We start from the raw sequence: 26,833 nt of genomic DNA on the forward strand, positions 1-26,833 counted from the left end.
GTGTCTACACCACACACAGTTTTGACTGCACTGACAGGCGTGTTCTATGAAAACACACAGACTTGCACCCTCGCCGCACAAAGGAGCTTGTCAAACAATTCAAGCAGCCTGTCAATTTAGTTCAAGAACTAATCAATTGACACAAACAGAGAGCTGAACTTCTCCCTTCTTCCTAATTAGTTTATTTATTAAATTTAATGTCTTAAAAAAATAAACTTAAGTGTTAGGTCGATTCAGTCAAAACAGTCCAGCTGGTTGTGCAGTTACCCAGACTAACCGGTGTGGGTTTGGTGGGAGTAAACTGTCGAGTACAGCAGCTGTGCTTTCTTTCTTAAAGGACTTTATTTTATTTTATTTTTTTAAAGATTTTATTTTTTCCATTTTCTCCCCAAAGCCCCCCGGTACATAGTTGTGTATTCTTCGTTGTGGGTTCTTCTAGTTGTGGCATGTGGGACGCTGCCTCAGCATGGTCTGATGAGCAGTGCCATGTCCGCGCCCAGGATTCGAACCAACGAAACACTGGGCCGCCTGCAGCGGAGCGCGCGAACTTAACCACTCGGCCACGGGGCCAGCCCCTTAAAGGACTTTATTTTTGAGAGCAGTTTTAGGTTCACAGCAAAACTGAGCAGAAGGTACAGAGATTGCCTACATACCTCCTGCTCCACATGAGCACAGCCTCCCCCAGTAACAACGTCCACCACCAGAGTGGGCCATTTGTTACAATCCGTGAGCCTACACTGACACATCATTATCAGCCAAAGGCCATAGTTTACATTAGGGTTCACTCTTGATGTTGTACGTTTCATGGGTTTGGACAAATGTATGATGACATGTTTCCATCATCATAATATCATACAGCGTATTTTCACTGCCCTAAAAATTCACTGTGCTCTACCTATTCAGCCTTCCCCTTGCCCAATCCCTGGCAACTACTGACCTTTTTATTGTTTCCCTAGTTTTGCCTTTTCTAGAATGTCATATAGTTGGAATCAAGAGTATATAGTCTTTTCAAATTGGCTTCTTTCATTTAGTAATATGCATTTAGAGTTCTTCCATGTCTTTTCATGGCTTGATAGCTCATTTCTTTTTAGTGGTGAATAGTATCCCGTTGTCTGGATGTACCACAGTTTATTTATTCATTCATCTGCTGAAGGGCATCTTGGTTGCTTCCAAGTTTTGGCAATTATGAATAAAGCTGTTATAAACATCCGAGGGCAGGTTTTTGAGCAGATACAAGTTTTCATCTCCTTTGAGTAAATACCAAGAAGCACGATTGGTGGATCATATGGTAAGAGTATCTTTAGTTTTGTAAGAAACCACCAAACTGTCTTCCAAGTGGCTGGGCCATTTTGCATGCCCATCAGCGATGAATGAGAGTTCCTGTTGCTGCACGTCCTCACCAGCATTTACTGTTGTCAGTGTTCCAGACTTTGGCTTTCTAATAGGTGTGTGGTGCCATCTTCCTGGTTTTGTTTTTGTTTTTCTTTTTTTGAGGAACATTAGCCTTGAGCTAACATCTGCTGCCAATCCTCCTCTTTTTGCTGAGGAAGACTGGCCCTGAGCTAACATCCATGCCCATCTTCTTCTACTTTATATGTGGGACGCCTACCACAGCATGGCTTGACAAGTGGTGCCATGTCCATACCCGGGATCTGAACCGGTGAACCCCGGGCCGCCGAAGTGGAACGTGTGAACTTAACTGCTGTGCCACTGGGCTGGCCCCTATCTTACTGTATTAATTTGCACTTCCCTGATGACATATGATGTGGGGCATCTTTTCATATGTATATTTGCCGTCTGTATATCTTCTTCAGTGAAGTGTCTGTTAACCTTTGGCCCATGTTTTAATCGGGTGTTTGTTTTCTTATTGTTGAGTTTTAGGAGTTCTTTGTATATTTTAGATAACATTTCTTTATCAGCTGCATCCTTTGTAAATATTTTCTCCCAGTCCATGCTTGTCTTCTAATTCTCTTGACATTGTCTTTTGCAGAGAAGTTCCTAATTTTAAGGAACTCCAGTTTATTGCATCTGTGCTTCTCACAAGGTCATTCTGAATGTCTATTTTCAGATTTTAATGAAATGAAAACCAAATAGAGTCACCTTCCTTTATATAACATTGTGAGTTAATTCCAATATTTTCTTAGATTAATTGCTTGTTAAAGTTGCTTCCATCAAAGGGGAGGAGGTGCAGCCATCTGACTGCCCCAGCTTAGGCTGTAGCCACACGGCTCACTAACTGAGAACGTGGGCAGCTTACATGATGTTCTCTGCCGTGGTTTTCTCACATGTAAAATAAGTACGCTGATGGGCCCCTCCTCATGTCTTTATAAGGATGACTAGAAATAATGCTTGTGAGGTGTCTGACACGTAATGAGCACTCAGTGGATGGCTCTTATTCTTAGGAGGAGGTTGCAGTGAGGCCTAACTTACAAAATTGGAAGCCCTTGATGAGGCTCTGTGTTGAATCTTCTAAGAACAAGGCCTATGGGTATCACACATAATAAATGGCCGTATGCCTTCAAAATTCTAGAATTTTCTTACCTTTAAAATGTTGTTAGTAACACAAATATGCTAAAAACCTGACATGTCACAAATAGCCATTCCTTGTTCTGGAACTGAATTTGGCAGGAGCCAGGGCTAATGTTGAACAGTTTGCAGACACTCAGGGCAGCTAATTAGCCATCCTTTGCTGGGGCTGGTCTAGCTGATGTGAGGAGTCAGCCCACCTGGTTTATATTTCGTCCTCTAAGATTAATGACTCTACAGTACTGTTGATTTCTGGAGTTAACGCAGGGCACACGTGGGTCCTAAGGAGAATTCGGCTTTCAGAAGGAGTGTATTCACCCAAACTAAGTTTTCCTTTTCTCAACGTGACCAAATTTGAATTGAACCTTTTCCAATATTGGGATATTGAGTTTGGTGCGTACAAAAAAAAGGCTATCTATGCTATTCCCGTAAATTGCTGTCGAAAAACAGTGCCAAAAATGATAAAGAAAACAAGAACAGTGTTTTATTCTTTCTTCCTAAGTGGAAGGTTGTGTTTTCTTTTGGCTTCCATGGAAGAAAAACAGTTAAAATACAACTGTAGGTAAAGGTAATTCCACCAGTTAATTTGAAGCTCTGGGCAGGGACTTGAATAATTCTTAACCCAGCAAACCAGTGAATCATTTCTTTGTATCTTTTCTATTACATAATGTGCTAGCTAAGTGACAAGACTCCTTTTGGAAACCTCTCTCTCACCACCTTCTCTACATATAAAGCATGTTATCCACTGGCTGGATTGGGAATTAGACCACTGGTTTGCCAATTTACACGGTGGAAAAATCTCCTTGGTGGGCTCAAAGTATAATACAAGAGAAGAAAGGAAGGTAGAAAGAGAGAAAAAAGGAGCTAAGACTAATTAAAAATAAACTAACTCCTGTTTTCTTTTTCTTCGTCTTTATTTGTTTAAACCACAGAGATATAGGTGAGACATTACCGCTGAAGCTCTCAGTCCTTAAACAGACGTTATTTTGGGGAGGAGAATGGCTTACATTCTTAGAGAAATTGGCGTTCTGACTCCAACATTTGTTTCCATATTTATTTTTTGGCATTTTGGTATTATTTCTTGATTCTTTTTATTTTGAAAGTTTGGGTTCCAGCTGTGCTAGTTTATATCCCAGGTTATTGGGGACCCCTCTCTCCCTTTCCAGTTTAGTTTTGAATAATTTTGAGGTTTCTCAATCACAATGAGTTGACAAGAAATCTAGACTTCTCAGAGACACAAAACTAGGAGTGTGACTTTAAAATAAAACTTACTGGAAAATTCAAATGAGAATCCTAAAATAATGCTATTGTACCTTTAAATAAAAAATTCTGGAATCATCAAACTTCAGACTTCAAGTTTCAATCACTCTATTTTATAGATGAAGAAACTGAGCCTTAGCTGGATGTATGATGAAAGTCAGAGGGATGAACTTGCATTTCTCATGTTTACTCCGTTGCTTGTGGACACATGGACTGACTCTTCTGTTTACACTGGGCCTCTGTCCCAGCAGGGCCACCCTGTTTGAAGCCCAGCTCTGTTTAATCTCAGTTATCTGCCCTGGAGCAAGCTGTCTTGGCCTCGGAGCCTCAGTGTCTCCATCCTCCCAGTAACCTCCCGGGTCCTAGGGAGTCTGACTCAAGATCACACATGTGACATGTTTAGCAAGAAGCAGATGCGTGATAAATGTGAATTTCTTCCTCTGACAGCCATCCTCTAGGTGGGTGAAAAGCAAACAGCTTCGCTATCTAGATGGCTTGTTGTTTTCTGGCTTTCAACTTCCTCAACTGAAAATAAATTTAATGATGAAGGGAGCTACCCTTGGTTGTGGGCTTACTAAGGGCTGGGCTTCTGTAAAGCAGTAGCTTATACGATCTCATTTAGTACTTACAAAGGAACCCTAGGAAGGACACTCAGCTGTAGGCAGCAACACCAGGATTTAAACCCACGTCCCAGACCTCCTTCCAAATCCTGACTCCTCTATATTCTACATGTAAATAATAATACCTAGATGATCTATGGATGGTGACATTATTATTTAACTATTATTATTATTATAACTTTTTTTGTGGAGTTCACTGACTTAGACTTGGTATTTAGACTTCTCTGCCTTGACACCCGCCTGAAACTTTCTGTTTTGGCTGTCTCCTCTCTTTTAGAGTTATGAAAAAATTGATTTATGTGACCTTTCTGTGGTGGGAGGGCTTTGTTTGTGGTGGCAAATCACAAGCAAGAGATAAAAAAATCTTGGAGTGAAAATTCAAAAGAGGCTTTATGTAGATATCCACAGGGTATGTGTCCATACCACATCTCTAAAAAGTAGAAGGACATTTGTAAACTATTGATTTCACATTTCTGGTTTTTTTTGGTGGAAGATTAGCCCTAAGCTAACATCTGCTGCCAATCCTCCTCTTTTTGCTGAGCAAGACTGGCCCTGAGCTAACATCCGTGCCCATCTTCCTCTACTTTACATGTGGGACGCCTGCTACAGCATGGCTTGCCAAGTGGCGCCATGTCCGCACCCAGGATCTGAACTGGTGAGCCCCGGGCTGCCAAAGCAGAACATGAACATGAACTTAACCACTGTGCCACCAGGCCAGCCCCGATTTCACATTTCTCACCCTGGCCCTTTGGAAAACCTTGTGGGAAATCATTTCATTTTCTGGTGACAGCAGCAAATGAGAGCACTCATATGCTCCAGAACGCTACCCTAGACTAGACTTATTTTACAGATGAGGAAACTGAAGTTCTACGAGGTACTAAGGCCTGTCTAAGGGGTGCCCTGCTTTCTATCTATGAATGAGGACTTTTAGGTCACAGCCTCGTTTGGAGACAAGATTTCTGTGTGGATGAGGTGAAAGGAACCTCTCCGTGAAGGCAAGTCCATGGGAAGTGGACACTTCGCTCTGTACACATGCCGGGTTAATTGAGCCGCTGTGGTAGATTTCCTCCAAATATGGCTGCCTGTTAAGTCTTCCTATCCCTTATACACAAGCCAAGCTCCCATCAAGAGGTGGGCTCTAGTTCCCCTCCCTTTGAATCTGGGCTGGCCGTGTGATGTGCTTTGACCAATAGAAGAAGTGATGGCAGAAGTGATGCTGTACCATTCTGGGCCTTGCCCTTAAGAGGCAAGCAGCTTCTGCTTTCCTTTTCTTGGAAGCCAGCTGCTGTGTTGTAAGGAAGCTCTGGCTAGACTGCTGAATAGGAGGAGGTGACATAGAGAAAGTACCCCAGAGAAGAGAAGAGAACAAGGCACCTCGGTCAACAGCCAGTAGCAGGAGCCCAAATGTGGGAGTCAGGTCATTTTGATGTTCCAGCCCTAGCTGAACTTCCAGCTGAATGCAGCACCATGGATGACCCCTAACCAACACCAGGTGGAGCAGAAGAAGAGCTGCCCAGTTTGTCCAGACAGCCCTCAGGGGCATGGGAAATAGCTCATTGTTATGTAAGCCATTATATTTTGGGTGGTTTGTTATGTAGCAATAGATAATGAAAGAGTCACCATTGCTAGTGAAGCCTAAGTTGTGGTTTGGTGCTGCTGGCTTGGAGCCAGAAGTCCACAGCTGGCTCCCCTGTCCTCCTGAGATCACGGTAGGACACAGGGCCACTGTAGCCATTAAGCAGCCCTGCAGCTGGAGTGCTCTCTCTGTGTAACTGATGGGGTATTTGACAGTAACATGCTGGTGGTCCACTAGATTTCAGCCGTGATCAAAGTGCTTAAAATGCAACTTGCCTTGAGTGGAGCCAAGTTCTATTTATCTGCAGTTGGGTTCTGTTTACTCTGGTTAAAGGAGATGCCCCTCTGCTCCCCCTCAGCTGATACATTCTCCAGCTAGTCCAGCCCTGAGTGACAGCTGTTTGGATAAGGCCTCCCTTCCCAGGCTGGCAGCTGGAGAAAGACCCACACTTGAGGTTAGGACAGCCCAGAGTCAATATGAGATGATTTCCTAAAAGTAGCAAGTTCAGGGCCAGTGAGTAAATTATTCTGCAGCAGGGCGTCTCAGCCTCAGCACTATTGCCATTTTGAGCTGGATAATTCTTTGTTGCAGGGGACCGTCCTCCACAGATGTTTAGCAGCGTCCCTGGCCTCTGCCCACTAGATGCCAGTAGTGCTCTACTGCAGTTGTGACAACTGAAAGTTGCCAGGTGTGCCTGGGGTGGGGGTGGGTTGCAGGGGAGATACCTTCCTGGTTGAGTACCTGGCTCTAGGGTGATCCCAAAGTCTTCATAAACAGGACCTATTCTCGGGGCTGACCTGAGGATGTCCTGGTAGGCGATGCAGAAAATGGGTCACTAGCAACCTGAACTGCCAACTTTGCAACCTCACAGTAGCCCTGGGAACACCCAGAACACCAACAATTGTGGCAATAAGTACCAGAGTAGAAAATAAAATACTTGGATTATTATTATTATATTATTTTAAATTTGTGAGAAAACGTTTCTTTTTTCCAGAAGGGAGGGAGTCACATTCCTTCTGCTGCTTGTTATTTATTCGCATAACAGAAACAATGTGCGCTCTGGACTGATTAGATTAGCTGGCTGAAAGAAATGCTCCTTGTGTCCTCAAGTCCCCTTTGCAGCCACACTCCTCCGTGCTGGGCAAGTTAAGCCCTCCTTCCCTGCCTTTTAATATTTTTCACTTTTCTGTGGTTATCTCATGGGAAACATCTCCTTCGATTCCTCTAACGTTAGGATCGTTTGAGAATTGCTGTAGGAGTAAGCAACTCTGAGATAATGTTTCCTTGACTCATGGCCTACGGCGTCCAAGTGGAGAAAAGCTTGGAGGCAATTTCCATTTCAGTAACAATAATCAATTCAGACAGAGAATGAAGCAAATTCAATCACAACTTGCAATATAAAAGTGCAACTCTGAGTGGCTTAGTGAGTGTTTTGTCTGCTCAGTTTAAAAGCGAAGGGGAAAACTCAGACTTGAGCATAACCTCAGATACCTAGACCAGCGCTGCCCCCATTCGGCTCCCAACGAATTGAATTGCATTCTAGGTTAGTCTTACCGCGAGGAAAATGAGCGGGCCTTTGGTTTTCTGATACCAACTAATGGCCAAGTTCAGCGAACAACTGGAGGTCGGGGGTACTGTCCAGTTAGGGGCACCTGGGTCCCCATCACCAACATGTACTAGAGTCCTAAAGGCCTGGAGCAATCTCCTGTTGAATAACCCAGTCCCCAAAGGCCTTTGAAACTGTGGGGCAGCCAAGGGTGGTGGAAAGCATCAAAGCAAGTTAGCAACGTCCTCTGAGGATGTTTCTGAGGAAGTCTTCACAAGCACGCCAGCCTCCAAGGTGCTCCACCGTAGGTACAGTCATTAAAAAGACAGGCGACCTGAGACCTGACAGCTTACATTGATAGCTCTGGCTCAGGACCCTCCATAATACCTACATCTAACTCATTTTTCCATTTAGTTAGGAGAGGTCAGCCTTTCTCCATTTGTCAGCCTGCTGTGGGCCACAGTGTGTTAACACGTCTCCGATTATGTACATACCTGTAGATGCCTTCCACCAGGATAAGAATCTTTTTCCAAGCTCTGCGGGTTCGAGGCTGGCCGTAGATTACTGCATCTCTCAGGAGCTTCTCCAGGCTTTGCATGTCTTTAAATAAGACCAAAAAAGAAACTGAGTCATGAGAAGGTTTTTCTTTCCCTCTCCCCATTTTCTGTTTTGAGGAGGCATCAGTATTTTTAGGCTCAGGCTGAGACTTGAACTTTCAGAGAGAAAAGTTGGGATCAGAGAATGCCTTGGGGAAGGGAGAGGTCTATTTTTTACTAAAATTTAACTCTGACAAGGTGACTAGTCATGTTTGTATAGCAGGCATTGCCTTTTAGTGCCTTGTGTGAGAGCCATTGTCCTTTCTTCTCAAACCTCATGGTGATGAAGAATAAGGAAGGATGAATGCCTACTAAATTTTTCTTAATTTTTGATGTCAAATATAATTAATAGTGGCTTTTCATTTATCTGCAATCAGATGTAGATGACTGGGCTTCGGTTGAAAGACCCTTGAGAAGGATTTGTCTACCAACCCAGCTGGTTTTACTTGTGTGTGTGTTTGTTTTTAACCTGCAATGGCTAGACAGAGAAAAAAAAGGCAGAGGTTTCTGTGCATACTCATTATATTTCTAGTATATTTCTGTGTCTCCTCTAAGCTTTCCCTTTTTGAGAATCTGAAACTGAAGTATTTTAGCTCTTTTGATTTGAAAAGATGGAGATGTTGCTGAAACGCTGACGTGACTGTTACATAATGTTCACCAGGCAAGGCATTAGAGATCCTGCTTAAAATGCTCACAAGGAGAAATCTAGCAAAGATACATCTAAAACAGCACAGTCCATATTGGTTTTTGGCCACTGCACGTAAAGCTCTCAAGAGGCAGGTATTCATTGGTTTATCACTGGTCCAGGCTCAAGTTAGCTGAGATTCTTGGTCTCAGTGGAGAGCTCCTCAACTTTGCCTTTTAGTCCCCAGTCTGTGGTTGGATGTGTTTTAGGGCTCCCTGCAAAGCTGAGTGAATGCATTGGTGGATGCATTTACTTTTCCACACTGCAACCCTGCCATCACCAATAAGGCCACAAGATATTTCTTTGAAATAGAATTGTGGAAGTACTAGTGGTATTTTTGAATTGCTCAACTACATTTGAGCAAGCCACATTCAAATAAAAGTGACTTCAGATGAATTGGAGTGGGATAGGATCAATCAGTTTGATAGTCTAATATCAGAACTTGTTCACCTGAGAGGTCCCTAGTTAGTACAGTATCTCTTAAGCTGTCCCCAGCATCCACCCACTAGTGACTGGATCTTGGGTCCTGGCATTCAGAAAAAGTGTGTGATTTGTGAATAGGGGTGTTATGTTCTAGAAATCTCTCTTGAAAATCCAAGCATTGGTGATAATACACTCTTCAACATCTTTTGACCTGCTTAAGAAAACCAACAGTATAAATAATGAAGACAGGGAATAGTTATTAGAAAGAGCCCCTTTTTAGTATGCTATTAATAATATCGGGCATGATATAAAAACCAAGGGAACAAAAAATGCCATTTTTACTTCTTTAATAATTAACCAGAGACTAATTTTATTTTTAGATTTTTAATTTAGATTTTTTCGTTGATATGTCAGCTTAGATGTGGAGTTAACCAGTTTCACCAGGATAATACAGAATCCTTGAAAAAAGTAGTGGAAGAGGTGGTGGATTTTCATTTTTTTTCATGCCATGTGTTTTTCATCTGCAAAATAGGCATAATATCTCTGGAGTCAGTATGCTATCCTGTTCATAAAATATTTCCTAATTGCAAAATGTTCAGGACTTTTTTCAGTCCTTGTCCTACTCGACGTGTGTGCAGCATTCGACACAATTACACACACACACACGTGTTTAAAGCTTCTCCCTTCTGGTATCTGGAAAACTCTTCGCTCATTTTCTCCCATGCCTCTTCCTGCTCTTTCTAGTATCCTTCATAGGAGTCATCTCTTCTTTTCACCCCCTTTTCTTTTTGGTGATCCTTCCTTGTCTTTTTCTCTGTTTTGTTATTTATCTCACAGGGAATCTCAAACCTCGGTGAATATGAACCTTCATCTGGGGCACTAGTTAAAATGCAGATTCCTAGTCTCCATCCTAGAGATTCTGAACCAGTCAGTGTGGGACTGGGCTCACAAGTGTGCGTGTTTGGGATTTTTGGACTCCTGGGCCCATCACTCAAAGCTAGCCCTCTATTTTGAACTATACAAAGGTTTTCCAACCACGTTTTAGACAAATCCACAGGGACATCAAACCCAACATTTCCAAGATAGAACTTGTGCCAGATTGCATTCTTGGCCCCCATTCCTACACTCTGCCTCATTTGAGGCCTTTGCCATGTGACTTCGCAGGCCTTCCCTGCTATAGGGGTGGAGGATATTTCCCTGCCCCTGGCTTGGGTTCAGCCAAGTGACTCGCCTTTGCTAACAGGATGTAGGGAAGAGAGAGCAGGCTAGTTCCAAGCCTCAGCCCGAAGAGGTCTTACATGTTTCTACTATTCCTCTTTGTTTCTGCCAGTGGCGTGAAAAGAACACGCCCAAGCTAGCCCACTGGTCCCAGGAGGGTCCCAGGAGAGGCTGAGAGACAAGTAGCGGACAGCTCGCCCAGCCCACCTGCAGTCGTGAGTGAGAAATCAGCCCTGATTGTTGGATTCCATGAGGTCATTTGTTGCAGTGATAGTTCCCTTATGCAATCTCAAAAGGCCCTTCCTGATCTAGCCCCCGCCTATATTCCCAACATAGTCCTCAGTGTCCCCAACACACAGCCTCCCAACTCTCCTATATGCTATCTCCTCCTGTCTGTCTGGAGAACTGCCACTCATCGCTCAAGCCTCTGCTCAATTCTTCTGGCCAATAACACAGATTTTCTTTTTTCTTGGAGTCCTTGATGGCTCATCTCTTCTTTTTTAAGCACTCATCATGTTTCTCATTATTTGATTTCATGTCTCTCCTTCCCAGAAGGCAGGGACCTTATTTTATTCATCCCTGTGACCCTAGTCCTAGTGAACAGCATTAGTGTCAGATCAATGTTTGATGATTGAATCAGTTGTCTTTTCATGGAAACGAATGTAGACCAGGAAACAGGAAGAGAATGACACCTTTGGATCTAAATGGGAATTATTGGAAAGAATAATTGCTTCATGTCTGCAATCATATTTCCTTAATTAACTGTGTATTTTGCTTTTGTTTTAAAGACAGGCAAGATATCTGAGTCTTCACAGATGTAGTGTCTTTTATTGACACTACGTCAGTAACCACTAGATGGCAGCCAAGGAAACAAAAAGCAGCTTTCTTATTTTGAGCATTTCTGGGATAATAAACCTTCGCCTGTATTGACATACTGCTTTAGGCTGAGCTCCTAAGGTATTGCAGGAATCCATGTGACTTGGGGGAACCAGCTCCCTCATCTATAATCTACCACAGGCCTGTTAGTCTCTGAATGGAATAAAGTGGTGATAAATATAAGTATTTCCTTTTAAAGAGTTTTTCCTTCTAGGACTAGAAATTTATACGTTTTTGTACAGAAATGACACCTGATGAGTGCAGTTCCAATGCCACAGTAGTAAAGACAAAGCCAAGTGAACTAAATTAGCAGTCGTTTAAAAATGAATAAGTTTTGGAAAAATCTGTACAGACAGAGATTATTGTATTGTTTATACAAATCAAAACGGTCACGCACATATTATATAGGCTTAGGCCAGGATTAAGTTTAAAGTGAACACCACTAAAGAAAAAAAAGAAGTTTCTCTCCATTCTTTTAGGAACAAGCAGGACATGAAAACAAGCCTTTAAATGGCCGTGATGTGTTGCACGCATATTGTAGACAGAAGCGAGAGGAGTCCCAGCCCTTTCTGTGGTGGGGAACTCAGGGTGTTTCATGTGAATGGAGAGTTCCAAGGGGAGAAGTTTTTGGTGGAACTTCGTGAAAGTCCCACACACTGGGATCCTTGAGCAGAGAGAAAATCAGTCCGCCATTTTTTCCCCTGCAGGGGATGAACTCTCTGACCACTTAGAATCACAGAAGCCAGAGAGAGTAAAGGATGACTCCACTCCGAGTGCGATTCTGGACTCATGTTAGGGTCCGGAAGTTTCTCGCTGGTTCTTGGTGTCCCCCTCTATAATGCTACAGCGTGTGGGTCGCAGACCCGTGGCATTCAAGAGTTGTAGTTTATGTTCTGACGGCCTTGTGGGATTCTACTGTTTCAATAGGCCACATGCTAACATCTGCATGGGATTTTTCAATAATGATGCTTATTAAAGCACTTAAACTTGCATTATGGTAATCCTCATGACATCTTGGAGAAATAGGGAGGGCCGATTAGGTTTTTGTTTTTTCAGATGAGCAAACTAATGCCAGAAGGGCTATACAATGAACAACAACCATAACCCCTGCCCCCGCCCCAAATTCCAAACCCAAACAAACCAGTTTCTTGTCGGCTTATAAAGGAAATTTTGAGATCTGGAAATTAAAAGAACAAATTTGATGTCTTCAAGGTGGACAGACACAGCACCATTGTACAATGTTGTTATAAGGTTGTAATGACACACTATGGACTTGCAATCGCTACAAATTTGTGCATCAATAAGGTCTTAGACATTATTCACCACCACGTCTGGCTCACCAAGGTGGTTTCCTTTGGTTTGTGAAGGGCTGAGAGGAGCCAGCTTGCGTGTTGTTTGATGTTAGGTGGCTTGGAGGCCATGTTCTGGTGGCTGGTGCAAAGAAGTCCTGGTCTGTCATAGGCGTGACTAACTGGATTACTGAGTTACTAAACACTACCTGGAATAACCCAACTATGTGCCAAAAACTACAATCTGGCTGAGGTGACAAATACACTTTGCAGGCCTGTTCCTGTGCCTGTCCTTACATTCAGAGCCCTGGTAGTATGAGCAAGCCTCCAGGATCTGAGAGAGCTGCAGATACGTCCTGTGAAAAGAGGGCACAAGGAAACGAGGGAGCCGTCATCTTCTCAGAAGCAAGGCTGGGTGTAGTTCAGAGTGTCTTCCTGAAGATAACTAGATATTTGGCTTCATTCTCACTTTCTTGTTTAGCGACAACACTGTTTCTTCTGCTGCAGCTTCTTCCTTCCTCTTCTCTTGTGCAACTGAGCTTTTGTTGAGACCTGAGAGCCTCCCTCTTTGCCCATCCCTCAACACCCATCCTCTCCCCTGGATCCAGGGCCTGTGGTCGGGCCTGAAGTCAGCCTCCACTTTCCATATGCTGCCCAGTGTGGTTGGCGGTTTATCCTTCGTCATTCAAAGCTCTGTGAAACCTCCCTCCAGTGCATTTAGAGGCACCCTATGGTTCCCTACTCCACGGGCTGCTTGCCAAAAATACTTTCATGCCTGCACACGATAGGCACTCAGTAGATATTTCTTAAAGGAAAAGATGGTTGGAAGATGAAGGAATGCTACTTGTTACTCTTTCGAACTCTTTGCTCCCCATCTTTTTCTCCATTCCTCTTATTCCTTCTGAGATACTCAGTTTCATCCTTCAATATTCAGCCCAAAGGTGAAATATTGAGCAATAGGTATTTAAATCACTGTGAATAAGGATGAAGAAATTATTCTTACTTTTAAGATGGTGGTGGAGGAATGCCCCCTTGTTTAGCGTTGGGGAGAAATATAATCATAATGGCCAGCTTTGGTAAGAGAAGTGAATGTTTTTCTTAAAGACACATTATCAGTCTCATTTCTACAAAATCAATGAGAGCACTTTTGATGCATTGAAAGTTTGATGCTTTAAGTTTTACAAAGCAGTTTGGGCAAACACTTCAGTTCAGATTTTCTTGATGGCTCTGTAAATATGTAGGCAGGTGTTGCATAGCCTTTGGTCGGTCAAAGAATCAAGGTGCTCTTGGAAGAGTGCAAAAGGCATCTGGAAGCAGAGGAGCTGGGCTGGGTTTAAGGGAGAAACAGGTTCTAGGAGCAGAGCCTACTTACCCTGGGGAGAGAGTCATACCAGCAACTTCTGACCCCAGGGACATGAGATGAAGGACAGGAAAAGCCTCAAGCATGGGGACACAGGGTCCCATGCATTCAGGCTCTGGGCTTGTTGCGGCAGGTAGGGCTCTGATCTTCAGGGAGGGGCACTAGACAAAGTGGAACTAGGTGAAGTACTGATGTGGGATCCCTCAGTCAGTGGGGTCAATGCAGGAAGGTGAACAATGTGGGAGCTCAGAGGTCAGTGCTGGGACCCTGCATCTCAGGTCAGGGTGGCAGCAAGGGCAACCAGAGGGAGCGCCCTGACTTGAGGAGAATTGCATTGCAAATGGAGGCTATGAAGTATTACATGCATCACTTTACCATCCAGGGGAAAGAAGGAGGTGGAAAAGGCCAGGAAAGGAGGTAAAAGTGGTAACTCTGGCATCAGACCTCCTTGCTTTAAATTCCTGCTCCGGCTCTTACTAGCTGTGTCTCTAAGCAAGTCAACTCACCACTTCGTGCCTGTTTCTTCATCTGTAAAAAGAGCTATCCTCCTAGCAGGTGCCTCGTTGTAGTTGAGGCTAAAATGACTTAGTGCGTGTAAAAGGCTCATTACAGTGCGGGTTCAATACAGTTAGCTCTTGTTAAAATATCTAGAGGCAATTGCTTTATATTTATTAAAGTAAACAACCTAGTTCAGGAGCCCAAGTTGTACCTTGAGATCTGAAAGGTCATGGCTTGTAAAGTCGTCTAAATGATGTTTATAGGTTTGACCTTCCACTCCAATAGCACTCAGGTGCCCTCGTTCTGCAGAGGAGGTGGGGCTCAGAGTTTCCCCACAAACACTGTACTCTTTGTTCTTCCTCCTCTTGACCTTCAAATGCCTCTAGATAGAGTCTTGGTTCTTCCTTTTCGCTTTCTTTTTTTTTCAAACCACTCCAAATTCCTGGCCTGCCTAGCCCTTTGACCTCATTGCAACTCTCTTAGCTGAAAAGACTGCTTCTCCTTTCCAAGACTAGCTCAAGAAGCCCTTTGTGACTCACTTGAGTGCAGAGTTTGCCTACAGCCTCGCTCCTCCAAGTGTGGTCCTGCACCAGCAGCATTGGCATCACCTGGGAGCTTGTCAGAAAAGCAGAAGCTCAGGCCCCACCCCAGGTCTACTAAATCAGAGTCTGCATTTTAACAAGACTGCCCCTGGTGACTCCTAGGTATATTAAAAGTCTGAGAAACATTGTTCTAGGATCTAGGTGATGTGTATTTATCAGTAAAGTGAGCAGATTAAAAAAAATAGCTCAGTTCTGATTTCCCCAAATCAATGAAAGAAGATGTCGACCTTTCCAGAGAATTAAAACTTACTCAGGGTTTGAGGTCCTGGAATCCTCAGGGTGTTAATCGCCCAGAGGATATGTTTACCAAAAACATCCACGTGCCCTCAGGGGCTCGGGCCCTGAATCATGGAGGAGAACAAATTTGTGGGTCACTAGCTGACTCTGGAGCTGACTCTTTAGCTTAGACCACAAAATGGCTGGAATATCTGTTTTGTGGCAGCCATTGAGTCACAAAGGCCAACTAAGGATTGCCTGTTTCACTGAAGCTGCCCACAGTAGAAAATGCAAGAAGATATTCTTAGCACATAGCCAGAGGAATTCAGAGGCCAAACTTCAGCATTCTGGGTTGAAATTCAGGCTACTAACAGGATAAGCCATCACACTAGATTGATTTACACAAAGACATACAGCTTTCCGGGTCCTCCACGTGGCCTGGCAGTAGGTAGACTTAGCTAGTGGGTGAGAGTCTCTGTTAGTAAGTGCTGTTCGTGTCTTACCAATATCCTCTCAGCCCAGCTCCTTCCTGCAAACACACGCCATTCTTTGTGCAAGAGCTTTTTTCTTTTGTCTGGGGAGCATACTCAGCCTGGTCAGGGACAGCTGTCAACCACGCACGAGTGGGAATTCCTGGATGAATAAATAGAGCTCCCGTGCCCCTCAAGTGGGATAACACTGAGGTCTGTCTGTACTGGCTCCCAGAGCTTCCTAAAAGGATTGCGCTCCAGTTGTCTACTGTGGTAACTTGCTTGAGGTGACACCCTCCACTGGCTGCCTCCTTTCTCTGCTCATCTCCTGGTGTGTCCTAGGATCACTTCCTAATTGATGACTTGCCCTCAAATCTGTGTCACAGGTCTGCTCCTGGGAGAAACGAACCAAGACAAGAGCAACAGACTTGCGTTTGAATTTTGACTCTCACCATCTATCATCTGTGTGTCCTCGGGCAGGTCATTTAATCACTTTGAGGAGGGGCTTTCTCTTAATACGTGGGAACCATGAAGAGAACTATGAATCTGGATTTTTGTTAAACTTAAATGAACTGATTATGTAAAGGGCTTAATGTAGTGTCTGACACCAGTGAATGCTGAATAAATGACAGTTATGATCTCAGTAATTGTCCACATTCACTAACCAGGAAGAGCTAATCCCTGGTGAAAAGGGATTCTGCTAAGAATGCACTTCTAAGTCCTCTACTTTTCTTTAGAGAGTAGCCTTTGGGTGTTCCGATTTTGTTCCCTTTCAGAACTCTCCTTCCTTTGGTCTTCTCAGTCCCTCATTCTGATCTTGGGGTGAAATAGAGAAATGATGAATAACTTGAAGTGAGTGGTCAAGCCTATTCACATAGGTTCATAGTTTATGACAATGGTCTGAATAGGTTTAACTACATGGTAGGTATATTTTCCCCATACAGAATTTAAAAATTCAAGGGCCCAGAATTCTGATTCATTTATAGTTGCTCTAAATAATAAAAGGTATCCACTGGTACTAATCTACATAAAAATAGGACCTCTTCCTTCCAAAAGTCAGGGGAGTATCCTTAATGTGTAAGCAGAGGACACAGGTGGAGGAAAGTCCAGGAGATCAGAACAAGTGTAGAGTTTTATGAAATCCCATAATTCCTATGTTTAAGAACATTCTGGGTTAGGTGGCCATTCTTAAGAACTCATCTCACAAGTTATTAGCTTCTGTCCGGACTGGTTGCATCATATGCACACAGGAAGGCAACTTTACATCTTCTGCAGATCCTTAAAAAATGTCCACATTATCATTCCATTCTGCATGGATGCATATTAAGGATTAAAGCATCATTGTGTGCTGAGGCATTTAGTATTACCCTGGGAATAACAAAGTGAGAAAGAGAGCCTGCAACAACTGATGCCTTATATATTATGACTCCGTTTAATCTTTTCTCCCTCCGTATACCATCTCACTTCCCTGACCTTTCAAGTAAGAAGTCATTCAAAGGATGCTGGAGGTAGCCTTGCTCTGAAAGGTGGCTGTTTTCATGATGTAAATACTACAGTAGGGAGAGGATGCTCATTTGTAAAAGTTATATTAAGCATGTTGGTGAGAGAGAACAGGGCCTTTGTGTATCTGAGAATGAAAGTGTATCAGTCTCCTATTGCTGCTGTAAGAAATTAGCCTAAACACGTGGCTTAAAAACCCCCACAGATTTGTTACATATTATCTTACACTTCTGGAGCTGGAAGTCTGAAATGGGTTTTATTGGGCTAAAATCTATGTATTGGCAGGGTTGCTTTCCTTTCTGGAAGCTCTAGGGGAGAAACCATCTCTTTGCTCTTTCCAGCCTCTAGAGGCTTCTGGCATTCCTTGGCTTGTGGCCATCTTCCATCTTCAAAGCCAGCAATGGCTGTTAAAGTCTTTCTCACATGGCAGCACTGTGACACTCACTCTTCCGTTTCCCTTTTCCACGTTTAAGGACCCTTGAGATTACACTGAATCCATGTAGACAATCTCTTCATCTTGAGGTTAGCTGTTTAGCAACCTGAACTCCATCTGCAATCTTAATTCTCCTTTATCACATAATATAATATATTCACAGGTTCTGGGGATTAGGACACAGGCATTTTTGGGGGCTATTATTCTACCTACCACAGAAAGCTAAAGAGCAACAGCGGCTCATACATCATAGAATTTCCTGAATTAGATGATGGACTTCTGCCCCACGCTGCACACAGTTCTCAGGTAGTTGGGAAGGGCAGCATTTAGACAGTTCCAGGCTTCACCACTGAGCAGGTGTATGATCTTGGACAAGTTGTTTAATACCTCCAAGCCCGAATGTCCTCTTCTATAAACTAGAGACAACCCCTACTTCACGGGATTATCCACAGGGTTAAGTAAGTACATAAGAGAAGGCCATTAGCTCAGTATCTAGCACAAAGCAAATTCTCCATAAGTGCTAGTTACTGGTATAAATAACCACGGGTAACATTCATTATAAAGATACAGGTAAGAGAACTATTATGTATTTTCCAGGAGTACAAAGAAAGGGCATGAGGAATAAATTACTGAATGTTTTAAGAGCTTTGTAAAATTGGAAGATAAAATGAAATTCTTGAATTATAATTTCAGCAAAGGATTAAGGAATTAAAAGAAAATTGTATTCGAAAATAATTTCAAACTTAGAAAAATTGTAAGAACAAGAATAATACAAAGAACACTGAAAACCCTTTACCCAGATTCATTTAACACTTTATCCCATTTGCTTTGTCATCTTTATCTATCTATCTGTCTATCTATCTATCCATCCATCTCTCTATCATTTATCATCTATCTAGTCTTTCTGTCTGAGTGTGTATGTGTGTGTGTACATATACACACAATTTCTTTTTGTTGAATTGAGACTAAGCTGCCTACATCATGGCCTTTACCCTTAAACACTGCAGTGGGTCTTCCCTAAGAACAGGGATATTTTTTTATAAGACTACAGCAAGAGTCAGCAAATTTTTCCTGTAAATGGCCAGATAGTAATATTTTAGGCTTTGTAGACCATATATGGTCTCTGTCACACATTCTTCTTTGTTCTTTATACAATCCATTAAAGATGTAAAAAAGCATCCTAAGCTCACAGACCATAGTTTGTCTACCCTGGACGATAGTATAGTTACCTACTTCAGTATATTAAACATTGATACCCTACTCTTGTCTAATATTATGTGACCCACTGGCCATATTCCACTTTTGTGAATTGGCCCAGTGATGTCCTTTGTAGCATTTCTCTGTCTCTTTCAGAATCCAGCCTAGATCAGGTGTTACATTTAGTTGTCATAGCTCTTCAGTGTTCTTTAATGTGGACCATCTCCTTAGCCTTTCTGTGTCTTTCATGATGCTGACATATTTGGAGAATATTTTCCCTTTTTTTTCATTTTTTTAATAGACATTCCTAGTTGGGGGCTGTCTAATGATAAAATTCAGCGTTCTGATCTAAATCAGATCAGAAGGAATGATGTTGAGTCCTTTTCAGGGTATCACATCCAGAGACACATGTCCATCTGCCCTTCACTGATGATGTGAACTTTTACCAGCTGTCCAGATGTTGTCTGATTTCTCCTTGCTATAGTTACTATGCTTTCCTTTGGGTGTAATTTCACTGGAATTGTGATCCTGAGATTGGAATCTGAAGAGGAAGATACAAAATAGCTGCATAGGGTGGCATGGGCTGGACCAGGCAAAACAGGTTGAACTGCTCTGTGTCCCTGGAGCAATTACTGAGCAGTTGAAACTAATGGAATGATTCAATCTGTGACTGAACTGCATTAGTTTATTAGAATATTTAAAATAAAATTGTTTCACAGGGCTCTGCTTAGAAGTTTTCCCATTGTATGGTTTCTGCTAAGTCATTTGTATTTTACATTTGTATTTGAATAAAAATGTGAAAATAATCAGCATTGATGTGTCTGTGTTGTCGGCATCTACTTCATATGTTGCTGGATAAGAGCAGTAGATTTGATAACTGAGGGACTGGAACATAGGCAATGATTATGCCTTCTCTTCATATTTCAGCCTCACCAGTAGGAGAAGAATCACTTCAAGCCACCCCCTGCCCCACTCCCCTCAAAAGAAGTGTTGCTAACAGGGTGGGTCAGGGCCTGCTATTCCTTAGCCATGTCGGCCAAGAGAAACTGTGTCTCAAGAATCACTAGCCAAACCGTATTTCACTTCCTGACTTGTGTGCTCACATTTCTTGTTCCATGCAGTTCAAGAACATCTTGTCCTCCAACTTGTCCCATTTTGGCTTTTTTGCCAGCGACTGGGTGGGTAAAGTGGTTGGGTAAAAGGACTCAGGGTTTGCTTAGTCATTCATTTTAGATTCAAGGGAGGAGGAAGTAGAAAGTTATGCTTGAGTGTACAACTTCTGTCCCAGCAATGGTGGCCAGAGAAGCTGTGTTATTTATTGCTATGTAACAAATTACCCCAAAACAACAAACACTTATTAACTGCAGATTCTGCAGGTCAGAATTTGGGAGCCTTAGACGGACGTTCTGGCTTAAGAAACTTGTAAGGGTGCAGTCAAGATGTTGGCTGGAGCTACAGTCATCTGAAGGCTTGAGTGAGGCCCACTCATATGGTTGTTGGCAAGAGGCCCCAGTTCTCCACAGGCTGCCCAAGTGTCCTCACAAGTGATCCAAGAGAGAAGGACAAGCAGGAGCCATGTCTCTAAAACATAACCTTGAAAATGACATACCATCACTTCTACTGGATTCTTTTGATCACAAACCAATCCTGAGACAATGCAGGAGGGAACTATACAAGGGCATAAATACCAGGGGAGGGAGAATCATTGGTGGCCATCTTGGAGAATCACTACCCTAAACATCTTAAGGTGGAGAGTAGAGAATCTTGAATTGTGGTTAATAAAGCTTTTACTTAGTCTCCCAGTTGGGCATGTATGCACGTCTGTCTGTCTGTCTGTCTATCTATCTATCTCTATAGAACTTCCAAGGAAAGACTAGTGAATGGTAGAATTTGGGCTGAATTCCAAACAGTAACAAATGCAGGTTAGAGGAGGTGTAAGAGAACCACTTTGGGGACAACCAATCTTTACAATCCATACGTAGATGGTCTTTTTCATCTGATGCTGTTTAAAGCTTTAATTTAACTCACAGTTTGTATCTCTATTTTCATCATCAGTAGACATAGGGGAGGGCTACTAAATGCTTTGAGCAAAGCCAGTTCATCCAGGGAACAGCGTGGAAAGAAGTAGAACTGCCCAGGTACCTCTTGTTGCTTCTTGGAGTATATACATCTTAGCTTGCATATACATCTTAGTAACTCTACATTAACTGACCAAGGTCTTAATTTTCAAGCTTTTCTCGAAATTCAGCCCACACTGGAGGTCTTGCTGTCCTCTACACACCCCAGATTATTCTTCTGTTTGAAATATCCTTTCCTTCATCTCTGATTAAAATTCTCTTAATCTTTCAAAGTCTATGGCAAATACTACCCATTTCATGCAATCCCCAAAGTGAAGTAACCTCTGCATTCTTCTGGGTCACCACGATGTTTTCTACTGCCCTTTAATAGCACTGGTGATGACAATGATGAGGATAATAATAGTCATATTAACACAGGATGCACAAACAATTCAGTAATTTCCATTGCCAGGCATTGTGCTAAGCAGTTTATTTGCCTCCAACATATTATGAATCAGGCATCATAATTATCCTCAATTTGGGAATAAGAAAATTGAGATCCTAGAAGGTGAAGTAATTTGCCCAGGACCACATACTAATAAGCTATAAAACAAGGTTACAAATGCTTGAGTCAAAGCCTATACTTTTTTTAAAATGCCAAATCAATTGTTTAAAATTTATACATGTTGTAACAATTATATTTTTAGGGGAACTTATTTAAAGGAAATGTACAGATTTTAAGTGTACAATTCAGTGAACTTTAATAGGAATTTAAGTATCAACCCAATCAAAATATCAAACATTTCTATTACTCCAGAAAGTTCCTTTATGCCTCTTTTTGCCAATTCCCTCCCCAACAAAAAGGGGTAAGCATTGTTATGATTTCTATTGCCATAGATTAGTTTTGTCTGTTTTTTAATTTGCTATAAACAAACTCCTACATTATGTACTGTTTTGTGTCTGATTTATTTCATTAAAAATAATTTTTCTTGAGAGTGATCTGTGTTTTGCATGTCAGTAGTTTATTCTTTTTTTTTTTTAATTATAGAGTCGTATTCTATTATATGAAAAAGACACAATGTTTTTCCATTTCCTGTTGATAGATATTTGGGTTGTTTCCAGTTTTTGGCTATTATGAATAAAGTTGCTATGAACATTCTTATGAGCAGCTTTTTGTGGACATATGCTTCCATTTCTCTTGGAAATTCCGAGGTATGGAATTTCTAGATTATAGTATAGGGGTATGTTTAGCTTTCTAAGACTTTGTCAAGGTGGTTTTTTCTTTACCAGAGAAGTTGCATGATTTTACACTCCAGAAATAGTCAAGAGTTCTATTTGCTTCATATCTTTGCCAACATTTGGTGTCGTCCTGTTTTTGATTTTAGCTATTCTAATGGGTGTGAAAAGGTACATTGACCAAAGCCTTAACCACTGCCTGATATTGCCATGGCCCTTTTTAAATTTAAACCACGATACAGTTACTTTGGTACATATTTGCATCTCTTGCTAGATTATTAGCTCTCATATAACTAAAATATTACCTTATCATTTTTATTGTCCTTCAAAGGCCTAATGTAATGCCTGAATTAGAAGAGGTGTTGAATCAATGTTCAATAAATTTTGCCTTGGAATACTTTCTCTGCATTTTTTAGGCCAAAAGTGTAAAAAAGTGGTAGCCATGGTGAGAGGAAGAGTGAAATAGTTAATACGGCAACGTGTGTCTGGTGATATATCCCAGGGCACACTGGCAAGATCCAGGGTCAGCCTAGACGAAAGGAGGTTAAAAAATAAGATTCTAGGGCTTAGATCCCTCATTGTGCATCAGAATCATATGGAGAGTTCTGAAAAAGTTCAGCTGCCTTGGCCCTTAGGCAGATATTTGGGATTCTGTTGGTCTGGATGTGGGTCTAGTCATTGATCTTTCATAAATGTTCCCTAGATCCTTCTACTGTACAACTAAAGTCATGAACCACTGCCCTCAGTAGAAGGAAGTGGAGAAATGAGAGGTTAACCTTTACAATGATCTAGTCCATTCGTTCCATACAGATAACAACCTGAGTATGTCTCCTTCCGGGAGGGAGATTATCATGTTTAACCATATCTATAAATGAAATTACAGTTGAATAATTGTTGAGTATCTTCTTTATGCTTTGATCACCAATAACCTGTCATGCCAAAGAATCAAGAGGGCATAGCAAAATTGTGCTAATATCAAAGGCATTTTCCATGGTCTCTTAATAAATTCACTTCTTGAACCCCTAAAAGATGGCTACTCCAAACATGAATTCCCAACATTGTCAAAATAATTTGAGCCTAGATGTGACAATCAATGAAAAATGAAACAGAACTGGAGGAATTTAACTTGGTTTATCAAACACTAGCCAATATTGAGTGTTTGATGCAAAATTAAGAAATGGAGTCGACATATTTTTAATTAACATTTAACTAGATGTTGTGTTTGAGCTGTAGGTCTAAGAGACCTCTAGTCCAGTTTTTCCAGAGGGCCTGGCCCTGAACTTGACTCCAGAGTATTCATCTTCACACAGTTGCTGAATGTGGTTCAGTAAAGGCATAACCAGACCTCACCCCACTCAATGAGAACAGATCTTTCATTAGAACAACTCTACAAGTAGGAAAAGGAGGCTCCCTTTAGAATGCTCCCATGTATTTGCTTTCCTCTTCCATGGGACAATTGTTCTTTGATTTGAGATTTCTGTGAGGTGGACATACCAGAGCTGGAACAATGCTTCCTCAGTTCTCCCTCAGGTTTCTTCTCCTCACTTCAATCTTTGTTATTTCCTTGGAGGACAGAGGGGAGTGCCAAGGAAGAGGAACAAGGAAAAGAAGAGGGGAAGAGAAAGAAGGAAAGAAAGGTGCTGAGAAGGAAGAGAGAGAAAACAGTTGTGTGTGCATGTATACATAGGCACACATAGAAGAGAGAGTTTGGTTGACTGTAATGAAGAATTAGAATCAGAAACGGAAGTAGGAGGATCCTTACACATCGTATAGTTCAACACCCTCATTTTACAGATGAGAAAACTGAGTACAAGAAAGCTTAAAGGATTTATACAAGGTGATGCAACAAGTCAGGCGGAGAGCCGTAAGAGAGAACTCAAGTGTCCACTTCCACCTCCTCCTAAGTATTTCCTAATACTTCATCAAGTCTCTAAGAAGAAATAGCCTTCTGCCTCCTCCTCATCACCCAGCCATACAACTTGGAGCCTGAAAGGGCATTTCAACAAAGTTGAATAGACAGTTTGTTTGTGTAGGGGGTGTCTAAGCATGTGGTGGGTGGGGACAGTGAAAGGAAGCATTGTGCTAAGGAGAAGATCAGTTTTTACCTGACTAGAATATAAAATTTAGCCAAGTCTTCAAACTTTCCCAAGGCAGAGTTATAGAAAAGGAAGAGATATAACACTTCTGATAATTAAATGGCAGTCCTAAGAGATCAGTCATGTCTTCAGAGGCTGCATTGCAAGATCACTAATAACAGTGACACTAATGTGTTTGGGTTACACTTAGCAATCTGGGTGTTTAATTCACTTCAACCATTTGTCCTGGGTCACCAGAGGTTAACAAGCCAGTAGTGAACATAAACGTAATTGTATTTTTTTAGGCTAAGTTCCCAGTTTGAAGAGCAAGGACAAAGCCCCATCAATAATCTTTTCTTTCTTCTAGAGGCAAGAGGTCCAGGTTGAATAAATACACTGATACTCACTGTTGTGTTTGAAGATCCTTATGGTTGCACCTGAGAGTCGGGCCCCAAGCACAAGAGATGCATGGTTTAACTCATCACTTAAAATGAGGCATCCCTGCTCAGAAAACAAGCACAGAAAACACAAGCCGATAAATAAAATTAAGGAAAAACGTGGGAACAGGAAGACACTTCAAGTCATATAACATAGATTCCTAAAATCCTCTTTAATTTTAAAAGGCCAAGTGTTTAACCTGGTGCCTATATGGATACAATCCAGTAGAGCAATTAGCTAATGGAGATGGAGATTGTTTTAAGGGATTACATCTTTAATCATTTGCACATTGTTTTCAGCAGAGAAGGTCATTCAAGATCTTGGTTAAGCACCAACTAGCATTTTCTAAAGGATTGATGCTTGACAGGAAAATTGATATATTTTTGAGTGGGGATCTTTGACCTCAGGATGGATTATTTGAGATGGTTTTGGTGCACTCCTTCTGGAAGGCAGGGGTCTTGTCTGCAGGACATTTCAAGCTCTGGTTTTCTGATTCTCATTCTCCACTATATTGACATCCATGACATATTCCTGTGGTAGTCATCCTATTTTATTTGGTGTGTTGTTTCCCCCACTAGACTATAAACTACATAAATTTACAAGGCACAGGCCTTTCTCATCTTTGTATGCCTGGTATCTTGCCTCATACAAAGATATAGTAGATTCTCAATAAATGATTTATTGAATGAATAATTGAATGAATGACACAGGCAAAATTTTTTGTCCAAATAAATGCTCAATAAGTGTTTTTTAGACTGCAAGTGAGGACTTGGGAGCCTAAAAATTGATCTTGCTAAACTGTCTTCAAAGATGAAATTTGACCCACATCTAAGGCTGCGATTCTATAAACAGAATATCATGATGAAGAGATTTACTGCACTAAGCTGGTATATTTATTCAAAAAACTGGTTTAACCAAGGACCTGCTCAGAGTTATAATTCTCAGGAATAATACGGAAGAAGACAATTATGGCAGCAAATTCTTACCTTTCCAACTAGTGCAGGGATATTCATGGAGTTAGTTGCAAATCCCATCCCAAAGACCATAGCTGCTTCTACATTCAGGAACTTAGCCACAAGGTCCTCCAACTCTGTATGCTTATCCAAGGTCCCTGCACATGAAATGATAGGATGAGTGAGTCTTCTCTTTTCCAAAAGTCTAAGACTGAAAACTCAAATTCCAGTCCATACCCATCACCAAAAGACATGTAGAAGAGTGAGCAAAACAGATATATTTCCTATGGCCCCAATCTAGAAACAACCCAATTGGCCATCTACTGTAGAATGGATAAATACATTGTGGGGGTATTTATATAGTAGAATTCAACACAGCGATGAGAAAGGACAAACTACTGCCCCACACAGCAACATGAAAAAAATCCACAAATATGTGTTTGAGTGAAAGAAAGAAGGCACTTATACACTCATGCAGGCTGTTTGTAAATTTACAAACGGACAAAACTGACCTATAGCGTTAGAAGTCAGCATAGTGGTTACTTTTGCTGGGAGCATAAGGAGAGCTTTGAGAGTCTCTAAATGTTTTGTTTCTAGGTCTGGGTGCTGGTTACATGGGTATGTTTGCTTTGCGAAAATCCATCGAGCTGTATACCTACGATGGGTACACTTTTCTATATAAATATTTTACAATGCAATAAATTGACAAAAAATACCACAGTTCCTCTTTCCTCTCACCCTGCATCCCACAGATAATTAGTTAAATTATAAGCCCCTCAAAGGTTCCCCACACCTAAATGCAAACAGATTCCATGACTTCCATAGATACTAATAAATCTAGTTATAATTTATGGAATCTTTGGAATGTGCTAGATTTCAAAACCTACTATTTAGGTTATCTCACTTAATCTCATGATCCCAATAATGCAGGTATTATTACTTTACAGATAAGAAAACTGAACTGCAGAGGTCATAGATAAAAAGCAAGAGAGATAATCTACTCTAACTCCAAAGATCTGCAAGCTTTTACCACTCTGCCACGTTTTATATGCTCCCTCTCTGACTCCTTCTTGTACATAAGCCCTTGTGCCTAACTGAGAGCAGGTATTAATGCACCCCATATTTTCCTGTTTGCTATCACTCCAACTTCTAGATGTGCACTGTCCAATATGGTAGCCACTAG

At 41.7% G+C, this 26,833-nt stretch overlaps 1 protein-coding gene across 2 annotated transcripts in view; it reads right to left on the bottom strand.

The window, feature by feature from the left end:
• SPTLC3 (serine palmitoyltransferase long chain base subunit 3) overlaps nt 1-26,833 on the bottom strand; it is a 145,706-nt gene that overhangs the window by 45,713 nt on the left and 73,160 nt on the right. For both annotated transcript variants that reach the window (XM_014865864.3, XM_014865865.3), the window contains exons 5-7: nt 25,684-25,808; nt 24,667-24,760; nt 8,023-8,128 (exon numbers count right to left, since the gene is read on the bottom strand). In XM_014865864.3, coding sequence (XP_014721350.1) covers nt 8,023-8,128; nt 24,667-24,760; nt 25,684-25,808 — 325 coding nt within the window. The remainder of the gene's footprint in view (nt 1-8,022; nt 8,129-24,666; nt 24,761-25,683; nt 25,809-26,833) is intronic.

The sequence above is a fragment of the Equus asinus genome, chromosome 15, assembly GCF_041296235.1.
Source record: "Equus asinus isolate D_3611 breed Donkey chromosome 15, EquAss-T2T_v2, whole genome shotgun sequence".
Lineage (NCBI taxonomy): Eukaryota > Metazoa > Chordata > Mammalia > Perissodactyla > Equidae > Equus > Equus asinus.